The sequence below is a fragment of the Varanus komodoensis genome, unplaced genomic scaffold (genome assembly GCF_004798865.1).
Source record: "Varanus komodoensis strain SLA01 unplaced genomic scaffold, ASM479886v1 scaffold53, whole genome shotgun sequence".
NCBI lineage: Eukaryota > Metazoa > Chordata > Lepidosauria > Squamata > Varanidae > Varanus > Varanus komodoensis.
Window position 1 is genome coordinate 1826189 of NW_025336126.1, and position 22481 is coordinate 1848669.

Below are 22481 nucleotides of genomic sequence, written 5' to 3' on the forward strand. Positions count from 1 at the left end.
CTAGCTCTAGAGAGAATACTGCAACATGTGAATGACATCAGAACAATGCAGAGCTGAAGTCTGCACCAAACCTGGCAGGCAGATTTAGCTAAACTGTCAGTGCATTCTTGCAGAATCTCTCCCCCATTTCTTGTCACCCACCCATCCTGATACATGTGCACACACCCCATCCTCTCTAACCCCTCTGAATGCTCCCTAAAGTCCTTTTCTAAGTTCACTCTTAGTACCTTGGAAGAGAGCCACTGTAGTTCTCCCCCCTCGCCAGGCTGCAAGGTTCAGCCACTCTGAAGAGTCTCAGCTCTAAGGTTGGAGTTGCTTTTTGACCTCTGCTGGCACTCTTTAAAAAACCCTATGGCCCTCTAGACTGCTATTTAACCCCATCATCTAATGAGAAGGGACTCATTGGAGAAGACCCTGATAATGGGAATGATTGAAGGCAAAATGAGAAGGGGCCAGCAGAGGTCGAGGTGGCTGGAGGGGTCACTGGGAAGGTGGGTAAGGGGTTGGGGGGACTCCGGGGGATGGTGGAAGCCAGGAGAGCCTGGAGGATTGTTGCCCGTGGGGTCGTGAGGAGCCGGACACAACATTGTGACTAAACAACTACACAATTCACAAGAAAATCCGAAGGACATCAAAATACAGCCTCTATTGAAGTATGTAGAAATGCTAGTGTATCAATAAAACCTTATAGTCAAGTAAAATGGATACAACACCACAATTATACAGACTGGGCAGCACAGGGAAAACTGGGTAGAGAAATGGGTCTTCAACTGATGCCTATAGCATGATAGTTTGTGTCTCCTGAATACCAGGAGGGAATTTTGAGGCATTTTGTTGTGGTGCCTTCAGGTAGTTTCTCAAATTCCCAAAGCAGCCCTGGGTCCAAAAAGGCTGGTGATCCCTGCTCTGGATGTCAAATTCAACCTGTCATTATTCCCAGCCTGCATGACCAATTTTCAAGGATTATGGGAACTGTAATCCCAACATCTGCAAACCTTAGGTTCCCCACACCAGGACTAGACCATACCCTACAATGAAAGGTGCTTCAGGCATCTTTGCGACCTTACATGTCCGTATTTCGGCAAGAGCAACAGATGAGTTCTGGATGAAATTAATCGTATTTCTGCTTCTCATGCTGCAATCTTAAAAACACTGTGTAACTCAAGCCTCCCTACTGCAGCGTTAGGAATAGGGAAGCCTTATAAAAGCCATTTAAATATTGATTGTTGACTTAGGAAGTGAAGATTAAGGATCAAATTAATTGAGTTTTTAAAATTAATTTCCTGCCTCCTTTTACATCACATTCTCCACGTGGTTAGTAAGGCCTGCCTTTTTCAGCTTCATTCTCTTCAAGATTTAGTCTCTGTTAGAGGAAGGCCAGAATATAAACCGAACACAATAATCTCTCTCTCCGCCCCATCCCCCGAAGACGTAGACTGGCGGGGGCTCAAAGGCAAGAACTCTGCCGGATGCAGCCGAAGGGCGTCCAGCGGAAACGTCCGAGTACCGGAGCCAATCGGGAAGGATTCAGGAGCAACCGTCGCGTTTTGTTTCTCTTTTTCTTTTTTCAAAGCAGGCGTCCGAAGGGAGGAGTCAAGCGCCTGCCTCGCTTTGGAAAGGGGGCGGTGACGTTACCGGAAGTACCCGAACGGCTTCGGGAAACTTTGGGGCAACCTTTCCCGAGCGCTTATGGGAATACCTAAAAAAAGTGAGAGGAAGAGAATTGTTAGACTGAGGGGGAGGATCCCGAGCACGTTTCGAAAGGGCCTTCCGGAGATAGCCGAGTGTTTCCGCTAGCGGCCGAAGTCGCCACCGGAAGTTGCCGAAGTCAAAGGAAGGCGCTGCTGCGGCCTACTGCGTGAGGAGCTGCTGGTTAGCCAGGGCCATTGGAGTAGTCAGCGAGGCCGCGTTTGGCCTGTCCTCCTTATCCCTCCCTCCTCCGGCACCATGTCCGACTTCGACGAGTTCGAGCGGCAGCTCAATGAAAATAAACAGGGTGAGCGGGGAAAGGGGGGGTGGTAGCCGGAGCAGAGGGAAATTGAGGAAGAGGCGGAGGCCCTCCTCGGACGCTCGTGGCTCTCCTGCGCCCGCCACACGCTCTTGACGCGGCTCGGACGGGCGCGTGGAGCCGAGGCGGTGTCCGGAGGAGGAGGGCCGGGGCTCGCCCGCGGTCTCGCGTCGGGCAACTTCCTTGGTTCTTTCTTCCCTTCTCCTTGCTCCTGTGCTTATTGGCGGGAGAGCGAAGGCGGCGGTGTGGGGAGGAAGCAGGACCGTTGGTGGCTTTGCACGCGCGCCCTTCACTGAGCGGTGGTGGGAAATGCGCGGGGGTCTCTCCCTCTCCCTCATCCTGCTTTTTTCCCAGGAGAAGAGGGACTCTAAATCGATCCCTGTCGCTCGGCCGGCCTCACAGCCACTTCAGGAGCAGCTCTTTTAGTCATCTCTTTTCTCCCTCCGTGCGGGTTAGTAGGTCCCGGGGCTCTCGCTTGAGAAAGCACGTGATGTGATTTCCCTCCTACACACACACGCTAGATCAGCGCCTGCAGGGGAGGCCTCACATTATGTTATAGTACCCGTGAGGTGCACGATGAAAGAAAAGGTGGACTGTAAAACATACGGTAAAGCAAAACGAGTTCTGTATAGGGCACTTTGAATTCTGTAGTGAAAGGAAGGTAAGTTATTTAGACTGAGATATTATTTTTATTGGGGTTTTTTTTGCATCCTGCCTTTTTTTCTGCAAGGAGCTCAAGCTAGTTTGCATAATTTTTAACCTTTCCATGTTAAGATCACGACAACCTGGGTAGGAGGTTAGGCAGAGAATCCATGACTGACCGAAAGTCGCCTGGTGAGCTTCATGGTCGAGTGGAGATCAGATCCAAATCTCTCCCAGCTTTCTGTTACACCACACAAGCCCAGAGTGGTAACCCTCTTTTTTTAGGAACTCAGGAAGCTGCTTTATACTGAATCAGAATATTGTTCCACTGTAGCCACCTTTGTTTTACCTACAACGGCCTCTCTCCAGTGGTGTGCTCCAGAAAGGTTGGACTGTTGTGGCTGGGGATGATCGGATTAGAAGTACAACAAATCCTGAGGGCACCAGTTTGAGGAAAGCTAGTCTGCAATGACTAGCAGCAACTGTCCCAAGGTTTTAGACAGAAGCCTTTCTCAGTACTACCTGAAGATACTGCATATTGAACTAGGCATCTTTTCCCCCATTGTAGGCTACTAATTCCTTTTGTGGAATGTTCTCACATACTCACTGCTGGGAATATTTAACATCTGTTAATGACCTGGTTAGCATAAGTGTTAGCAATTGGGAGAACCTTGTGAGGAAAATGTGGTGATTCCTGGACTTACCAGCTTGCTCCCATAGCTGTTCATACTCCTAAATTGCTAAGAGAAGCAAAAGAGGGTAGCAGTGATAAAAATAGTAAAAGCAGTAGTCTGTAGCAATGAAACTTTCAGGGATTCAATTTTTCTGGATGATGGGATGCCTTGACCCACACTATCTTGAATATATTTCAACTCCTTAGAACAGACTTGCTTTAAAAACACTTTCTGAGCATAGCTAAGGATGGAAGTATGTCTCAAGCTAGTGTACCAGTGTCACCTTGATCTCCCATGTAGTACTCTATATTCTGTTCATCTCCCTCTTGTCTTTCAAATACTAGGCCAATGGAGCTCAGAAATCACTTTTACCGTAACCTACATTGCTCTGGGGGGTATGAAATCCTCATTAATTTATATTGGGTCTGAGAGAATTATGTATAGGAAACAAAGAAGCAAACTGTCCTCATTCATTTTTGCTTTATGGTGCTACATCACTCTTGCATACTCTTTAGCATCATAGTCTTTCTATGATGCATTAAGACAAATCAAGGCAAAATGATGCCTTAAGCAGAGACCGACCTTTATTAGATTTTCCCTGCTTCACCATGGCAGAGCATTTACATACCAAAGAGAACATCTGTAGAAGTGGCCTTTTCACATATACAGAAAAAAATGCAGATTGGCCACTTTTGTAAAGCTTCTCTGTTTGGTTGCAGAGGGCACTTATTTGCCATAGGTGACCAGACTAGTTGCTATTTGTAATCATGGCATAACGTGTCCCCATAGGAACTACAGAATAGGACATTCTTTATTTTAATACTATTCAGGCATTCCCTAACAGAGACTTCTGCATTGCTGGAAGATTCTAAAGTTCTGATTTGACAAGACTTGTAAAGTACATGGTGTTACTATTATAGTTTAATTCTCACATCAGTCATGCAAGTGCAAACTTGCTCTGTATAATGTAAAAGGTAAGTTGGGTGTAAGGAGTTTTATTGTTGTCAGTGACAAATGTTTCAATGTAAGCAAGTGTTCAGTACAAATGAAGTACTTTGCAGTAACTAAATCAGTATAGTAGGGGTCTGGAGTCTACAGTTTTGCTTGCTTGACAAGTGTACCATTGTCCTCTGGTGAGAGTGACAAGCCCCAGACTTCCTCCCATCCTTGCTGCTGTAGAGTGAGGGTTATCTTGACAGTTCTCTGGCTGCTGGGTCAATTCCTAATCCTTTCCTTTTTTCAGCCCTGTGTTGGGAATTTCAAAACCTGGAGTATGTTTTGGTGATATATTTCCAGTGCTCTCCAATGACAAGGCCCATCCTTCTCCAGGTCTAAACTTGGAGCAGAGAATTTTACTTGATCACTTCAGAGACTCAGCAAAAAGCAACAAGACTCTGTTTGCTTAGAGTAGGAGCAGTACAGTTGCAAACAGTAGGCTCAGCATTATAGCTAGTTCTCATTTGTGGGGCCCTGAGAAAGGCAGAATCCTGAGACAGATGCTTCTCTTTTCCCATTCCCAGTATGTAAGCAGAATGCTACCTCACAGTGGGCTTACTGAACTTTCTTGGAAACAGAGTATATGTCTTTATTGGCCACTCATCTGAATGGAATAGGGTAAGAAGGAAATAAAACAAGAGCTCTTTGCAGGTGTGACTTTAGGACTGGGTCAAAGAGATCTGATTTTGTTCTTCCAATGTTAGTCCAGAAGTACTATCCATATCCATACATTCTCACACACAGCAAATGGCTGTTTTCATGGAACTAAATGCAAGGATCTTAGAACTTTTACCTGAAAACAGACTGTGGGGGCCCCCAAGTAATATAAGTTTAGATGGGGGGTTATATTTTTTTCTTACCCTGCGGTATAGTGAGCTGTGCTGTATAGAATTGTCTGCTATATTTATATCAGTTCTTTTTTTCCTCTGGATTGTAGAATGTCTTGCCAAAATATTTGTGTGGTAGAAGGCAAGAGAACAGGAGAGACTTGAGCTGTAGATGGGGCACTGTGGCTGGGAGAATGTATTAGACCATTTTGTAAAAAGCCTGTATCAATCATTTAATATGTCGTAGCAGGGCTAGCCATTGCATTGGGCTAACCCAAGCAAGTATTGTGATGCTGAAGATACGTAGGCTGGATCAGATAAATAGGGTATGGATAGAAGGTCAAAAATGTTATATTCTCTTTCACACTTCAAAACTTCTGATGGTGTCACATCACACTGTCCTGTTGGTATTGCTTCCTCTTAAAAATTCTAAAAACTGAAGAATCATGGTGCCTACCTCCATTATAAGCCTCTGCTTTGTGTGGGCTCCCCCAGCCAGATATGAGCACATGCATTATTACTAAAGAGCTTTAACACCCCCGTGGCCTGAATGGTATAGCAACAGATGCAACATCACAAGTACAGCTTTGTGCTGGTTATTCTCCAACATTGCTCTTTATTGTTTGCTTCCTGCACAGCTGCACAAGCCCTCTCCAGGGCCCAAACAGTTCTTCTTTATGTGTGGAGTCTGATTTTCTCTGAGTTCTGCTGCTTGATGTGAGTGTTAATTCTCACTCACTTAGCTCTAAATAAGAAGCCTCCCAAAACAGCCTGGAAGAAGTATCAGGTTTGTAGGAGTCAGCTTTGTGTAGAACTAAGAAAATGCTTGCATTCTAGGAGGCAATATATTTTGGAAAACAAGGTAGCTATCACATTGTGCCTCTTCTCAGAGGTGGTATACATGGTTTCTGTTGTGTGAATTCTGCCATCTGCATGACTGTAAAATTAGTGGAATGTTGAATTCCTCAAATAGGGCCCAGCATGTTGAATAGAACACCAGAAGGACAGTGTAAAGAAGTGGGGACTGTGGAAGTGGAAGACAATGACCAAAGCCCAGATTTTCTTTAATATCTCAGTTTCTAACTGATTTATGATTTCATCCACCTCTTCAGTTGCTCTTTTAAAAATTAGAAATAAAAATACTTGCAATATATCAGTCAGACATGCTTTTTCAGCATTTTCCATCAGCTCTGTAGATAGATGCATCCTTTAAGATCACCAAATTCTTCTTGGGGAGATTTTGCAGAATCTAAAATAAAATTATTTTGATTTTTTAAATGATTTTATGTACCCCCCCCAATCCAGCAAAAATGTCTTTATTCCTACAAATTGGGCCATGTATTTGAGTATCAGAAGTATCAGAATCAGAAGTATCAGTATCAGAATTTGAGTATCAGAATCTTCATTGCCTATAAAAGAACTCCACAGTTTGCTGGATTTCAGGATAAACTTTTATTTTGAGATACTCACATTTTGCCAGAAATCTAGTTTGCTGTATTAACACTGTGTAACTCCAAAGCAACTTTATCTCCTGTCTCCCACCCACCATTGTAGGCAATTGCTGACTCCTTTTTCCAAGGGCAATTGGAAGTTAAGAAATTGCCTACTGCATTTCAGTTATTTGGCCTGTGTAATTATGGGCTTTCATGAAGAATGTTATGTGCTGTATTTGGTAAGATTGACCATATCCCAAATCCAGTTTGTCAGCTTCCTTTTTGACGGGTGGGAACGTTCTGGAGCTTTTAGTCCACAGCTGCCATTTTTATACAGGCATAACATATAGCCATGTGGCATTTCTGATGTTGATACTTTGCAACCAAACAAGACTGGAGCTAACAAATATGTCTCTTGAGCTACAAGGCTTAATGCATTTTGCCTGTTGAGTTAGTAAAACCTGGGAGAAGCCTAAAGCATGGCTTCTAAGTAGCACATCTTCCCAGCTTCATGACATTCTTTTGGAACGCAACAAAGAATTTTAGTTGGCTGTCCCAGGGCATGAGAAGAGCTTTAAACAATCCGAAAAATATTTTCTAATCTCAAGCAGTAGCCATTGTCTCACCATATTCTTCCCTGTTGACTGTAGAACGTGACAAAGAAAATCGTCACCGGAAACGTAGCCACAGTCGCTCACGGAGTCGCGACAGGAAACGCCGCAGCCGTAGCCGTGACAGGCGTAACAGGGATCAGCGCAGTGTTTCACGGGATCGCAGGAGACGTAGGTAGGAGCAACATGACCAGGAGCTCAGCTTTTCTTTCCTCTGGTTTTTCTTTCTTTTTTTGGCCCAAACAACTTGTTTATGCTGGGTAGAGAATGTAAATACTGGGCATAACATTAGAAACATGAGCTTAATTTGGCATTCCGAGGGGGATGGAGATGACAGCATAAAAGCTTCTTTGAGCATCATGAATTAGGGTGTATATTGTCAAAAAGCAGAGCTCATTGGTTCTTTGGGTAAATGTAATATTTTCCTGTCATATTTTGAACAGTTTTGGGTAAATAAGCATATCCAGTGAGTCAATGTAGATTAGGAGCCAGCAGTTCGGAATTCATGGGGTGTGGCCTCAAGAGTTACTTGGTTATAATCAAAAAGGTATTCAGTTATTCTGTACAAAATAAATTGGGCTAATGGTGTATACTATTTACTAGGAAAGCCTTATGCTCAAGCATTACTGAAATGAAAGAACTGTTCTGCCAGAGCTTCATCTGAGGACACAGCTGGAGCACAGGCGATGTCTTCAGTGAATCATGTTCAGAGTGCATAGTAGTATTGGCATCTGTTCTCTGTGTGCGTGCGTGTGTATCAGGGTTTGGGGCGGGGACTGCAGAAGTTGGCAGAGCCTCATCTAGCAGGGCAAAAAGGAAGGCTACACTTGACAGGCTGAAGGATTAAGTTACAAATAAGTGTGCTGTGGAAACAGTGCCCCCAGGCAGCTGTACAAAGGCTTGTTGGTGTCTTAGACTATGGTGTATTTGTGGCTATCCTCTTTGTGATCGTGGAATTGAAAAGCATGCAAATAGTCTCTAAATTCTTACTTGCCCATTGGCCATACTCCTTGGCCAGGATGAACATCTCAGCCCTTTGACTGCTCTTTGTCTTGTCCTTTATATATAATGCAAAATACTGCTGCTTTGCAGCTATGAAGATGAGGTAACTTGTTGCTTAAATTCTTTGAAAACTGCAGAATCTTCGTATTGATTATTGGAAATAAGGTGTTCCATTCTGTACTGATTTGTCTTTCGTGTCCAACAGCTTCTTGTCTAGTCCTTGTCTTTGAATAGTTTATGAATTTGTCCATGGCTACAAAATTAGTTAGGCATTGTTCTATGCTAAGAATCTGTTTCTTAGCCCTCTTTCCTCAACCCTGTCCCCCATTGCTGCTTTGCTTGCAGTCCCAGGGTCAGTGGAGCCCCGACTCCCACTTTAGGATCTCTCTCAGTGGGTGGCTTAGGCCTGTTTCATCCACCAAGAAACCTTTTTTTTTTTTTCCTTTTCCAGGTCACCTCTAAGCCTATCAGGTCCCCTGAGGTGAGTATTGCCAGTTCTCCCTTGTGCTGACAGGGGAGGTGTACACAAGGGGAGGTAGAACAAGGAGGGCCAAAGTTGAGGGAAGCAACAGGCAGGCTCAGACCTTGGGCACAGACTCCACCCATGCTAGTACAATCATTGCTTTGTAACAAGGGTGCTGGAATCCTTTGTGGTGTTTACTGTATTAGAAGAAATGGCCCTGGAGCATGATCTGGTGGTAATGTCCCAAAGTCAGGTCAGAACAGACATGATGGGTACATTAGTTTCCCCTTTAATGTCGGTTAGCTACAGCCTATGCATTTTTGCCAGTTCCTGCTAACTGTTCATCTCTTCTCTTCCACAGCCGTTCTCCCCGTCATGAGAAGAAGAAGAAGGTTCGCAAGTATTGGGATGTCCCACCCCCAGGGTTTGAACACATTACACCCATGCAGTATAAAGCCATGCAAGGTAAACCTGCCTATGCTTCTGTTATGTTATTTGATTTCACTGTAAAGAGTGTTAGATTCTTTGCTGCAGCTACTTAGCACTAAGGAAAGATAGCGTCTGTTAATCTCTCAGGCCTTCTGTAGAGTTCTCTCTCCTACCAGTGTGTCATGCATGTCTCTTCCCCTTTGCCCGTTTCTGAGGAAGTCAGATGAAGGGCAAATATTCTTCCTTCTTGCTGATGGAAGAGCTCTTCTAGCACAGCTCCTTTCTCTCTACATGACTGAGCCTTCACCTTGTTCTGAGTTGCCTTCACCTTGTTCTGCTCTTTCTCTCTAGTTTTGTATTAATCTTATCTGGCAATAAGTTCACCCATACTCGGGGACTTGCTTTTGGGTGCATGGATTTAGGCTGTAAGCCTGATAATGTTGGCAGTATTGCAAATGAGTAAAATTTTTGCTTGAAACCCCTTTGCATAAATCTGGATCTTTTTAATGTGTGTCATAATGTAGAAATTGAGCTTGATATTTCCTGTCATACATTGAACAGTTTTTCCATACAGTTATGGGTGCTCAAAGCATAGCATTGGGATTATTGGTCTTCTAAGAATTCCAGTGTGGTTGACAGCCCTTTAAAGGGAACATATTACCTTTTTGTTTGGATATTATGAATTTTACCTTTGCAGAAATGAATATATTTTTTATTCAGTATATTATCACTTCTAGTTTTCCTTTAATGCATTTTGAAGGCATTGCAATTGTAACCATGTTTTTAAACATTATTGCTACATATTTTGTCATCTAGTTTATCTAGCTGGCTTGTAATACTTCTCTTAGATAGCATGAGAAAAACCAGAGTTTTGTAGCACCTTATACACTAATACATTCATTTATCATATGCTCTTGTAGAAACACTCCATTTCATCAAATGCAGCCTGGGTCCATGAAACAAATGCCTTATTAACCTTGTTAGTTTATAAAGTGTTATAAGGGTCTTTGTTGATTTCGCTGCAACAGACTACCCATCTGCAAATGTCATGGCACATAGAACCCTTGGTTTGTAGCCTTCAGTACTTTTTCTTTCTTTCCCAGCTGCGGGACAGATTCCAGCTACAGCCCTCCTGCCAACCATGACCCCTGATGGACTCGCAGTGACACCCACTCCTGTGCCAGTGGTTGGCAGCCAAATGACACGACAAGCCCGACGTCTCTATGTGGGAAACATCCCCTTTGGGATCACTGAGGTACTTGTTTTCTCAGATATGTTTTCTGATTCTAGTGATACATTTTCTTTAGTGAACTAGAAATGGTGAGAGGAGGACTCAAAATGAAGCATTACCAAGTAATTTGGGAGAGGAATTCTTGGTGAAAGCAGAAGCCAAGCTAAAGCGCAGAAAGTGAAGAATATCCAGAAAGGTTAGCCAGGCTTGAAACATTTACCCCATTCCACCAAAATACTTAGTTTCTGATTAGGTAGTTTGAGTGTAAAGACCTGAATTCAGCGTTCAGCTCTCATGCTCCAGAGCAGTTTTCTCCAACCTGGCACCCTTTGGATGACAACTTCCATCGTTTCCAACCAGCACAGACAACTGCCATGGTGACTGGAGACAATGGAATTGTAGGCCAGTACATCTGGAGGACACCAGTTTGGGGAATAGTGCTATAGAAACTAGCAGACTCCAGAATATGGCCAGGAAAAACAGCAGGTCCTGGAACTAAGTGGATCTTGGTACTTAAATGTTCTACACGTGGTAGATAGAATAGCTTCCTGGTGTAGCTCCTGTAGTGATTTTCCATAAGTGAGTAAGAACAAATGTAATTTTCCACAACTAATTCTAAACATTCTTTCCTGTAAGATCTTGTTTTGGATCGTAGACCATCTTAGCTTTGAGATGCAAGATAACACTGATATCATAGAAATGCCTCAGTCCTTGGTGATGGGGACAAGATATGCCAGAAGTGTAAAGGGTGGTTTGAGGAAGCTTGTTGAATTTCTAGGGGCAGGATATAAGAGCTTTGATATGACTTTGCTCTCTAGCAACTTAGAGTTGTAAACGCTCCAAACAGTTTGGAAGCTCTGACCCACAATTTGGCCACAGAGGCCAGTATTGCCAGTTCTGGATTCAGTGCCCAAATTCCTCCCCCCCCACCACCGCTCAGCAGTTTTTCATTTTCAAGGTTTAACAAAGTATTGGGCTGGAAATTGTTTAATTATTATTTAATAATTGGGATGTTAGTGTTCTTCAGCGGTGATCAATGTGACGTTCTTGCTTGAACAATCATGATTTCACTAATTCAGTTGCACTAATACTTCCAGCACTGGGCACCTTGTTCACTTTTCCTTTAATCCAAGTCTGTAAAGGGGCATTACTGTGTGATAGAGATGAGAAGACCTCTGCAAAATGCTATGGCTAAGATACAGATTAAGTGATGTTAATTTCTGGGGAGCTATTCTATGTATACTAAATCTGGATCCAACTCTATGTAACCTGCTGCTGCTTTTGATGTGGAGCACCTGTGCTATGTCTTGAAAGCTACCACCTGTCTAATCAAAGGATCTCTTGCCCAAGACTCTTAACCTGGAATGCTCTTCTCACATGTTGTATCTTGGACAGAGATGATCAAACATACATGGAATAATCATGGATGTCAGGTTTAATAAGAACCAGATGTGGGTAGGGGAAATAACTATATTTAAGATGCAATCTTATTTAATCTCAACTAGGAATAAATTCCATTGAAATCAGTAGTATTTACATCTGATTAAGGATGTATAGGATTGCACTGTTAATGCCTCAGTGGCCAGGGAATTAAACATGGGTGGTCTTTAAATCTCTCTCCCAAAAGAAAGACCAAAGAGTTGTTTCCATTTCTCTTTAAAGTGAATAATGTGTGGGACTGCAAACCCCCTCGTAGCCCCAAAGTTTGCTACCATCGCAGCAGGCAAGTAGGCTGTTTTGCTTTGTAATCCATTTGTGGTTCTGACAGCCCTTCCAGCCAGCGTCATACATCTGCCATTTTCCTTTCTCTCCATGACCCCAACAGGAGGCTATGATGGATTTCTTTAACGCTCAGATGCGCCTTGGTGGCCTTACTCAGGCTCCTGGCAACCCTGTCTTGGCTGTGCAGATCAACCAGGACAAGAACTTTGCATTTTTGGAGGTGAGTAGAGGCTGTGGCATTTGGAATCAGAGGGCATTTCTCAACAGGTAGGTGCTTTTCCATTCAGAGCACAACCAAGTTTAGATTTCCATAGAAACTACTGGCTCCTTCATAATTGCTATTCTGCGTGATAGTGGAGAAATCTAACAGAGCCATGTTTTTTTAAGACTTCAGGAACAACATTATCTGTGTGGGCTTTGAGGAGAAGATAGAACATGTCCTTATTTCCCTTTCATGCCTCTTCTGCACAAATGGTCCACATGTAGTCTTGAAGCTCAGTTGGCTTGCCAGTCTATTCCAAAGTTTCCCCTCCTCCCTTATGTCCCATTTTCACAGAAAGAAGGCTGTGTCTGGGAATCAGACAGTACAAAGGTTATTCAGACTGCTTCATGTTTGCATCCTAACTGTTGCAGAATGTCAGCATTTTACTTTTAAAACAAAATATTTTAAGGGAAAGTCTCGACCTTCTAAAAAATGTCTGGCTTCAGTTTTCAGAAGAGTTTTAGAGAAGTTTTGTCAAGAGCCAGCCTAGTTACGGAAGGCGAATACAAAAAGCAGTTCAGGGTACAATCCTTCAGACAATTAACTGAGAGTAAGTCACATTGAACTCAGTGAGATTTACTCAATAGGCATTGGGATTGGACTGTTAATCTAGTGCAGCTTTCCCCAGCCTGTTGGCCTTCAGAGGCATTTGGACTGCAGCTACCAGAATTCGCATCCAGCAGGGCCATTGACTGGGAATTCTGAGTATTGCAGTCCAAACATGTCCGTAAGGCACAAGGTTGGAGAAGGCTGGTCTGGTAAATCCTTCCTTGGGGACTGGGGCAGATTGCTTTTTAATATGGGCTTGCAATACACACTTAAATAGCTCAGGTTCTGAAAGATTTAGGAAGTTATAAATCGCCTGTACAGGGTGCAGTTGGGCCTACTGTATTGGAAAAGAACAATCTCATCCTGTTGGTCAGAGAAGTTAAATATTTATGATATTTATATCCTGCCTCTTAACTGCAAAGAACCCAAGGCAGATTACATAATCCTCCTCTCTCTCCATTTTTATCCATACTGTAATCAATTGAGGTAGGTTAGGTTGAGAGTCAGACTGGTTCAAGTCACCCAGTCATGGCTGAATACTAGCTCAGTACCCTGACCAGTACTTTACCCAGGCTATTGTAAAATTGCTGGGAAATGATGGGACAAGAATGGAATTGTTCTTTGCATCAGCAAATAGATGAAGCCAGGGTACAAAGAGGCTTTCCTTTTCTGGGTGCCAGTGATTCTGACATAGTGATGTTCAGCTCTCTTGTCCAGTTGATATAATTTCCATCACGGAATTTGATTCTCTGAAGCTACAATGCTGGAAGTTGTAGTCCTTTCTGCATAAATTATGCGATGTGCTGGAAGTTGTAGGCCTTTCTGCATAAATTAGCATGGGATTGTACCTGAAGTGAACTAGGACAGGGGACTTGCTTGCTTGAAATTCTTCTCCTTAGGCAACTTAGGTAACAACTTGGATAACAACTTGAAGATCCAACCATTATATACCAGCCGTTGAACCCGTTCCTCAAAAGCCTAGATACTTAAATTGGAAAATGCCAGGCCAGCATTTCTATAATTTGGTCCTGGGATTGAGGTATCAAATTGTTCGACTTGCTGCAAGACATATTGCACATCTTTCACTTTTTTCTGGTTTTCCCCTTGATACAGTTTCGCTCTGTGGATGAAACTACCCAGGCCATGGCCTTTGATGGCATCATTTTCCAGGGACAGTCACTGAAGATCAGACGCCCCCACGATTATCAGCCACTCCCTGGAATGTCTGAAAATCCTTCAGTGTATGTGCCAGGTAAGTCCCCTAGAATCTGACTGTATAATACAGAGGGGACCAAAAGTGGTAGGCAGAGTTCAGTGAGATCCAAGAAGTGTGGCTGATTCCAAATACTTCTATAGCATGTTTACCACTTTCTTCTTACAGGTGTAGTGTCCACAGTGGTTCCAGACTCTGCTCATAAACTGTTCATTGGGGGTCTGCCAAACTATCTTAATGATGATCAGGTGAGTCCAAGAGCAGGAGTGGCCATTTAGGGGCTCTCAAACAGTTGTGACTACCCTGGCCCCTCTGCTTTCTGCTTTTTAACACGCCACAGGTCTCCTGGGAGATCTCACTAACTCAACTCTATTGTCTTTTAGAAGAAGTGCCACTTTCAGACTGCATTTCACATAGGGCCTTTCTGCTTTTTATGCAGGATGCTTAAACTCCTTCTCTGTGGGTGGCATATGTGCCTGCAAACACTCCTTGTAGCCCACTTTTATATTAACCACGTGCCTTCATGATCTGGTTTGTTTACCCCATTGAATTTCAGGACACCCCATCATCAACAACAAAACACACTACCTCAGATGTTTTGACTGGTTTGCTGTATGGTGAAAATTGCTCAAGTTGGTTCTTCCTCTTCTGACAGGTCAAGGAGTTGCTCACTTCTTTTGGGCCCCTAAAGGCTTTCAACCTGGTGAAGGACAGTGCCACTGGCCTGTCAAAAGGTTATGCCTTTTGTGAATACGTGGACATCAATGTCACAGACCAGGTAGGGCCAGCCTCCCTTGCTCATCATATTTTTATTTTTGCTCTGCAGCGGCCCGCCGACCTGCCCGTGGGATGAGGGGGGTTCTTTGTCCTTTGAGCAGGTGGGGTGTTTTTTTCTCTCCTCCCCTCTAGGGGGTGCCAGCTTTTCTCTCCTTTACAGCACAGCTGCTGACTTAGCGGCAGACACCATCGAGTTAGTGTTCTGATCACTTCTGCTTTTTGTTCCCCCCAAAAAAATCAACAACTCTCCCCGAATGTTAGTCGGAGAAGGCTTCGGCCTTTTTGCGAAGACCCCGGCCGCCGTGCCCGACCGAGAGCCGGTAAGAAGCCCTCCCCTCACCAGCCAGGGAAGAGCCGGGTCCGTAGCGCATTTCACCCGTTCCCCCCACCCCACCCCAAGTGAATTCTCCATTTCATACTCTTAATAACTGTGTTTCCTTTCTCCCGCTGTGCTTTATGTTACAGCGGGAGGAGGTGGAACAGGCCCTTAACCTGCCAATGAGCTCTGCTTGCTGACTCTAGTGGGAGTTGTCAAATGCAAGTATCGAGATGTATAATTTAACAGTAAGCCAAAGGAAAAGCACCCCAGTTTCCCCTTGCCCCTGTTGGAGAGGGGGGACCTGTGGTGGAGAGGAAACACCCCACAAAGTCCCTATAGGGTTCGGAGAGTGTCGGTGGTAACTTTGCATGCCGAGCGCAAGCTCTCGTTTCTGGGTTGACCTCCATAAGGGCTATGCATGTGTTTTTTTTGTAATTGAGTGCCTCTATTAGTATGTATGGATGTGTGTCTTTATATACCCACCTACCCTGCGCCTGCTTCCTGTCCTGCGCAAACATTCTTCCCATATCCTCCTTGGGAAGTGTGTGTTTTTCCTTGCTCCGCCCCTCCTCTGGTCTCTCTGCATTGAGGAGAAAGACATGGGTTTTTAGCAAGAGCTAAATTCTTGGTTCAGGCATCCAAAAGCAGGTTGTACAACACGGGGGGATGGGGAAAGAAAATGGAGTGGTGAGGCTGACACTTCCCAAATGTTTAAAAATGTTAGTAATGAAGAATTTTCTGCCATGTTTGCTCAGGGTAGAATAGACAGGAGCATATCTATACTACAGGAAAGGAACATTCATGGTTAGGTAGCAGGATGAATGTCTTAATTGTAAAAGCAGTTCAGCAGAGGAGCAAACTGCTGGGAGACATGGAGTTTTCAAGAGGAGTTTAGAGAAACATTTGGCTCAGCCAAGCCCTTTTTTGGACTGACAGGTCTGGAAGCTGAACGTGTTCATTAGAGGCCTTCCTTTCCCTTTCACTACAGCCTCATCCTTTTCCTCTTTTAGTTGCGATACAGTGTTTGTTACTTTAAATTTTCGCAAGTCCGTATGTAGCACCTGGAGCAATTGCCCCCATATTCCCCCACCACCACAATCACAAGAATGTGCTCGAATAGAAGGCTTCTTCCAAATACAGTTCTCTGTATGGGATAATGCAGTTTGTGGAACTGAACTACAAGACCACAGAATTCAGCAGCCAGTAGAATTCAGCATTCTGATGCTGTGGTTTTATTTTCTTGAAAGTTGTCTGTGTTGTTGTTAAAGCTTGAATTGCTGGTAGAGAGAGTGGTTGAGTTAGGGTCTACTTGGCCAGGAGTCAAGTTTTCAGAGTGGCTTAGTAAAAAGTTTTATTTTTTTGCTTTGCAAATGATTTTGGCAGGGTGAAATTGGTTTTGGATGCGATTGATAGCGCAATCCAAAAATTGTTTGCTGAGAAGCAAGCCTATTGTAGTTAGGATTACAGGCTGAGTATACTCACCAGGAGTAACAGCATATTATTTTCTAATTAACAAAAGTTTCATATCAATGCTTGTAGCATTTTATAGGGCTATGCATCTCTCCTGACATAAAAAAGCAGTCTGCAGCAAGGTGACGCATCTCACCTGACAGCTGCTTTAACTTGCACAAAACATGAAGGTTTAGAGAGAAGTGGAGGGATTTAAATGAAAGGGCTATTTTTTCACTCAGTTTATTAAAAGTTGCAAGGAAGCTTTTCAATGCTTTTGCAAGGATAAACATTAAATAAAGTCTTGCAAATAAAGCGTAACAGGAGTTGGCACGTGCTTTTTTCACTCTAGAGCCTCACATTCCCTAGGAGAGCTGGAAGTGTGGTATTTCACAGATTCTGCTTACAATGATCTCACTTTTACCACACAGCTATTCTAAGAGGTGATGATCTACTCCATCCCTTGGAGTGGGATTTGAGCACAGGTCTTCTGCACCCAAACTGAAAACCATCCACTGCCCCAGATTATCCCCTAGTGCTGTTTACTTATGCTTGTATTTTTCTACCTGGTTTACTGTACAAATGCTGACAGCACTGTATGTTAAGCATCCCAAGAAAGCCGAAGTTGTCACCTATGCAAAATGTAGAATTGTGTAATACTGTTCCTCAAGTTCAGATTTCTCAGGGTCTTTTTGGCAGGGTCTGCATTGAGGAAGGGGAATGAGTTGGATAAAACTACCTGAGTGAGGAAGAAGGGGATGGGCATGTGAGGACTGTGATGTGCTGAGCGTCTCGTTATAGGAAGCAGCTTCTAGCCTCTGCTCTTCACGAAACATTTAGCCATGGATTTCTTTGGGGAAAGGAAGCTGGGAAACATTGTTTCTTAGAAACAAAAACTGACTTTCTGCAAGTGTCTGCCTGTTTCTTTATTTGAATTTTACACCAGTCCAAATGATGAGTTGGAGATCATTAATTGCCAGGTGAGCTAGTGTGAGTCTGTATTGACATCTAGGTTTATTCTTGCCACTCATGGAAAAACAAGAGTTGAAGGGGTTGATGTTTGCCTCACCACCTGGACTCCTCAAGTTTTGCTTTCCACTTCTCAATGCACAGATAGCTGAAGCAGATAACTCCCTGTAATCCCCATAAATGGGACAGTTTCTGCATTGCAGTGAAGAAGTTGTTTGGATTTCCTGTGAGCCTAGTCTGAGTGGAAAATATTTTCTTGAAGGCATGAGATTTGGTAGAGAACCGTAGTTGAGCTGGGTTGGTGAGGTGAGGTGAACTCCCAAAGCAGTGTATCTCACATTCTGGCAAGATTTAAGTTCTTGTCTGGCTCCTCTGGAGTTTTCAGTCTGTTAATGACTTTTAGCCAGTGCTGAAACCTCTCCTCTGCTCCTTTCTCCTTCATGCAGACAGCCCTTGTTGACCCACCTTAACCCCCTCCAACAAGAAATGTTTTGTTTTTGTTTTGTTTTGTTAATAAAAATCCTATTGCTACTATGCCCATTTTGGGTCCTAGTACATACCTAAACCAAACATGGTGTTAAATCCATGGCAGTGCAGTTCAGGTAGGAGACTGGTGGGGGGCAAGAGGAAGCTGCCTTTCGTATGTGAGTGTGTGGATGTGTTGGACGTCAGGGACAGAGGGGAGGGGTGTGTGCCTGGCAGCCTCAGAGGCTCAAAATTTGAAGTGTCTGGATTCACTTTTTTCTGCCCTCACAGGCCATCGCGGGCTTGAATGGCATGCAGCTGGGTGACAAGAAGCTGTTGGTGCAGAGAGCCAGTGTGGGAGCCAAGAATGCTACTCTGGTGAGGAAGGAAAGGGGCTGGGAGGTGGAGTGGTGACAGATGGGGGGCACTGCTGGAGCAGAGTGAGCGTTCCTGAAAATGCTTGCACCTGGTTTGGGGTTGCTGGATGGACTTACACCTTCCTGCCCTGCTTGTCAGCTTCCCAGAGGCATCTCTTTGGCCGCTGGAAACTGGATGCGGCGCTAAAATGGAGTTATTGTCAGAAGATCAAGGTTGCTTTTTGTGTTCAGAAAGGGCTCTCTAATGCAAGGACTTGCTTTCTCAGAATGCAGGGAGCTGCCCTAATTCAACCAAACACATGTTTGGATCTTCCAGTCTTTGACCTGTTAGAGTCCACTGCTATTCTCATGTTAAGCAGACAGAAGGTGAACATAGTCCCAGTATTAGTTAAGGATCTCCATTAATAAAGGGAGAGATACTTTGCCTCCCTGCACTGATAGAGTCTGAGAATTGAGTTACAAAGTCTCCAAGCACCACATACAAAAGTCATCACATATCTGAGGATCATAACAGATGACTTTTGATTCTGCACCTTGTTCTGCATGTTAGAAACCTGAGCTAGCTGCCTTCTCTGATCAAGAGCATGATCTGTAAGCTCTTAGGTTTCTGGTCAAAATAAAAATCTAATGGATTTTGGCGCACTGCAGATAGAAGATGCAGGATTCTTGAATACTCTGCAAAGATGCAAACCTTGCATCAAGATGCATATATGGAAGATGAAGGTTAGATGGCTGTAGCATTAAACACCTGTTTGCTTCTTTGTTTCCTCCCTCCCCGTCCCATAGAGCACAATAAACCAGACCCCAGTGACACTGCAGGTACCAGGCCTGATGAGCTCACAGGTGCAGATGGGTGGTCATCCCACTGAGGTGTTGTGCCTCATGAACATGGTGCTGCCTGAGGAGTTGCTGGATGATGAGGAATACGAGGAGATCGTTGAGGATGTGCGCGACGAGTGTAGCAAGTATGGTGTTGTCAAATCCATCGAAATTCCCCGGCCTGTCGATGGCGTTGAGGTGCCTGGCTGTGGCAAGGTACTTGGTGATTGCTCACCATGGGTGTGGTGGGGAGCTTTAGGGTAGCAAAACGGGCATGAGCTGGGAAAACTTTGGCTATTCCAGATAAAATACTGCAGTTGCTCAATATTTAGCACTGAGGTGGGAGGATAATATGCAGGGTGCTCTGCAGAACATACCATTAACATGGTTTCCAAACAGGAGGCTCCTGTTCTTGCGTGAAAAGGCAAGTTTGTACAAAGGAATGGGAGGGATCGCCAAAATGCAAGTTCAGATTTCATAAAAAATGAGGCGGTAGTGCTCCAGAAAAGGCTTTGTGCCACTCTTTTACTACTGCTGATGCTTCTGGTATCCCACCCCTAAATCAGGATTTAAAAGTCAATGAATTGTGAAGTACTTCTGTTGACTCTTAAAAATGCTATAAAGATCATTCCTTATGAGTCTAATCAGTTGAGTTAACTTGGGAGCCAGAGCTTTTCATCCTTTCAGCTTTTGGTGTTGCAGTCTAGGCTTACTATTAATCCCTTCCTTCCATCCCTCTTCTAGATATTCGTGGAGTTCACATCCGTCTTTGACTGTCAGAAGGCCATGCAAGGCCTGACTGGGCGCAAGTTTGCGAACCGGGTCGTGGTGACCAAGTACTGCGACCCTGACTCCTATCATCGCCGAGACTTCTGGTAGCCCGGCCCTGAGCCTGGCCTGGGGGTGTTTTGAGGAGGCAGGGGCAGCTCGCTGGCCGGAGAGGCTCCTTTAGCAGCATAGCCTGTTTATATTTTATGGCCAAAATCCCCCATATTTTTTTCTTCGAATTGACCCAATTCCTTCCTTTTCTATCCCTGCCTCCCCACATCCCATGGTTTCGCAGTGATGGTTACTCTGTAGTAATGTTGTCTTTATTCCCATATCCCCTCCCCGCTTCTCTGATGTTTCTGATTTTGCTAAGAGGAGATTTGCTCTCAAAAAGAAGGGCCCATTTTGTTGTATTTTCCTTTCCTCTGCGCTGTGTGTGTGGGCAACTATTTCTCTAGCATTGTCTCTCATAATTAAACATTTTTTCCAATTCCCTGGTGTCATTGGGACCTTTTCCTATTTGCTTTAAAGAAAACATGGGTGTGAGATTACGCAGGTCCTAGCCAAAAACAGTCAGTATAGATGTTTGTTACATCAGAACTTAACATACCTAATTGTGCAGAGACGTAACGCTAGGTCCCATAAGCAGAAGACAGCAAAACTATAAATTTTAAATAGTTCCCGGGTGAGCTAGTTGTATTGGTAGGGTATCCAGAATCTGACTATGCCTGAAACATTCTTGCCGCTCCTGTGCTCTGTAATTCAGAAGCTGGATAAATCTACCACTACAGCATCACGTGGTTGTTCTGTCCCTGGGCCTGCACCATTTTGTGGGCAATCTGTACAGCTTCACCATCTTAGGATTTTGGTTGTTCATCCACAAACTGTCTCACATTGCACACAGTAATAGTTGCCTTCTTGGGCTATGTAGTGAGGTGCAGAAAGGCAGTCATTGGTGGGTTTGGGCTGACTGGAAAGTCAATATACATGGCTGTGTGTATCTGTCATTTTTCAGAAACATCAGCTTTCCAGATACCTCAATTGTTACTCCATAAGTAAATGTCCAGTCCTGTAGCTATGAAAAGAAAGTGTCTGGGCACTCTATGCTGAAACTGAGTAAGTTTTACTGATTTTTCACTGCCCTTTATACCTGCTTTTTCTCGACTTTGACTAACAGCAACATAAAACAATAGTATGATTGCTTATCTCAAACTATTTGTACAAGTTGCAGCATTCACTTTTTCTTGCTGCAGAATTTGTGGTTGCTATACTGAGGAATCCTGATGTGTTATTTTTCCTACACTATCCAATAGCCAAAGCTGTCTGGGCAGTTTACAGTAATGCATAAAATACAGTATAAAATATAGGTAACAACAAGAATATCAAAATCTTACTGGAAATTTTTTAAGCCAAATTTAAAACGAAATTGTATTGTGCCGTGCCAATATAGTTTATGTAAGTTAAAACTAAAATGGCATCTCAGTAAGGATAAGGCGCTTAGAAGAATTTATCTTGTAGCCTGATCCTGTACATGCTTACTTGGAATTAAATCTGTTTTGATCAGGAGAGATTAGTTCTAACTAATCACATGTAGGATTGCAGCCTAAGATTTGAAAGGTAGCCCAGCAGGAGTTGGTCTAAAAGCATTTAGCTACATGGTCTTAAGGATATACAAAGCAAAAACTGCATATGGAAAATGTAATTAGCAAGCAATTAATTAAAAAACCTGTTTAAGGCCCGGAAGTACGGCACATTTCCCATTATTGGTAGGAATAAAGGAAAAGACCATGTTTGAACACTAGCAGCCTGCAAAAATATATGTTAAGCAAGCTTGATTTTTTTGGTGAGGCTATCTCTTGGATCTTTGTTTTAGAGTGCCTCCCCTCAAGCTGGCCTTGCCTTGAAGCACACAAGAAAAGAAGTCGGGGGACTATGGAAAAGTAATTCTTCCTATATTTGTGCTTTAAGTTAGTACTTTTAACATATAGAATTCCCTCCCTCTCAGAAGCTTTTGAGAACTGCGGTTTTGTAGCAAACAATACAACTCAAATGGATTTTGCAGTTGCAAAACTGATTCCATGCCTTAGATGGAGCTATGGAAGGTATGGCTATTACTAGAGTTGTGCTTGAAATGGATTGCTGGGGACTGCCATTTTCACAACTATCTTCTGTACCAGTTTATTGTGAAAACTCCATCTGCTTAACATAACCTGAACCTGTAGAGGCTAGGTAACTTTTAGTTTCCACAGATTGTTGAACAATTGCAAATCCCCCCCAAATCCTTGGTTGTAGGAATCCTTGCCTTCATAGGACTATGACCTCTAACTCTGCATTGAAGTTACAACATTCCTGAAGCAGTGGAATATAAATTGTTGAGCTTGCTGTACATTTGTATTGGTGGTCCTTCCTTCACCCACCTCCATTGTCAGAACACTTTTTAAATTACGTTATTTATCCTGTCCTTCCTTCAAGAAGT

At 43.7% G+C, this 22481-nt stretch overlaps 1 protein-coding gene across 1 annotated transcript; it reads left to right on the forward strand.

The window, feature by feature from the left end:
- The first annotated feature begins 1652 nt into the window (after window positions 1-1652).
- Window positions 1653-20498, forward strand: U2AF2 (U2 small nuclear RNA auxiliary factor 2). Its single transcript, XM_044447780.1, has 12 exons — window positions 1653-1996; window positions 7231-7366; window positions 8645-8674; window positions 9018-9121; window positions 10189-10340; window positions 12142-12258; window positions 13963-14101; window positions 14231-14310; window positions 14718-14840; window positions 18333-18419; window positions 19205-19453; window positions 19982-20498. The coding sequence occupies exons 1-12, from the start codon at window positions 1948-1950 to the stop codon at window positions 20114-20116; spliced, it is 1401 nt and encodes a 466-aa protein (XP_044303715.1). The 5' UTR covers window positions 1653-1947; the 3' UTR covers window positions 20117-20498.
- Window positions 20499-22481: the final 1983 nt, after the last annotated feature.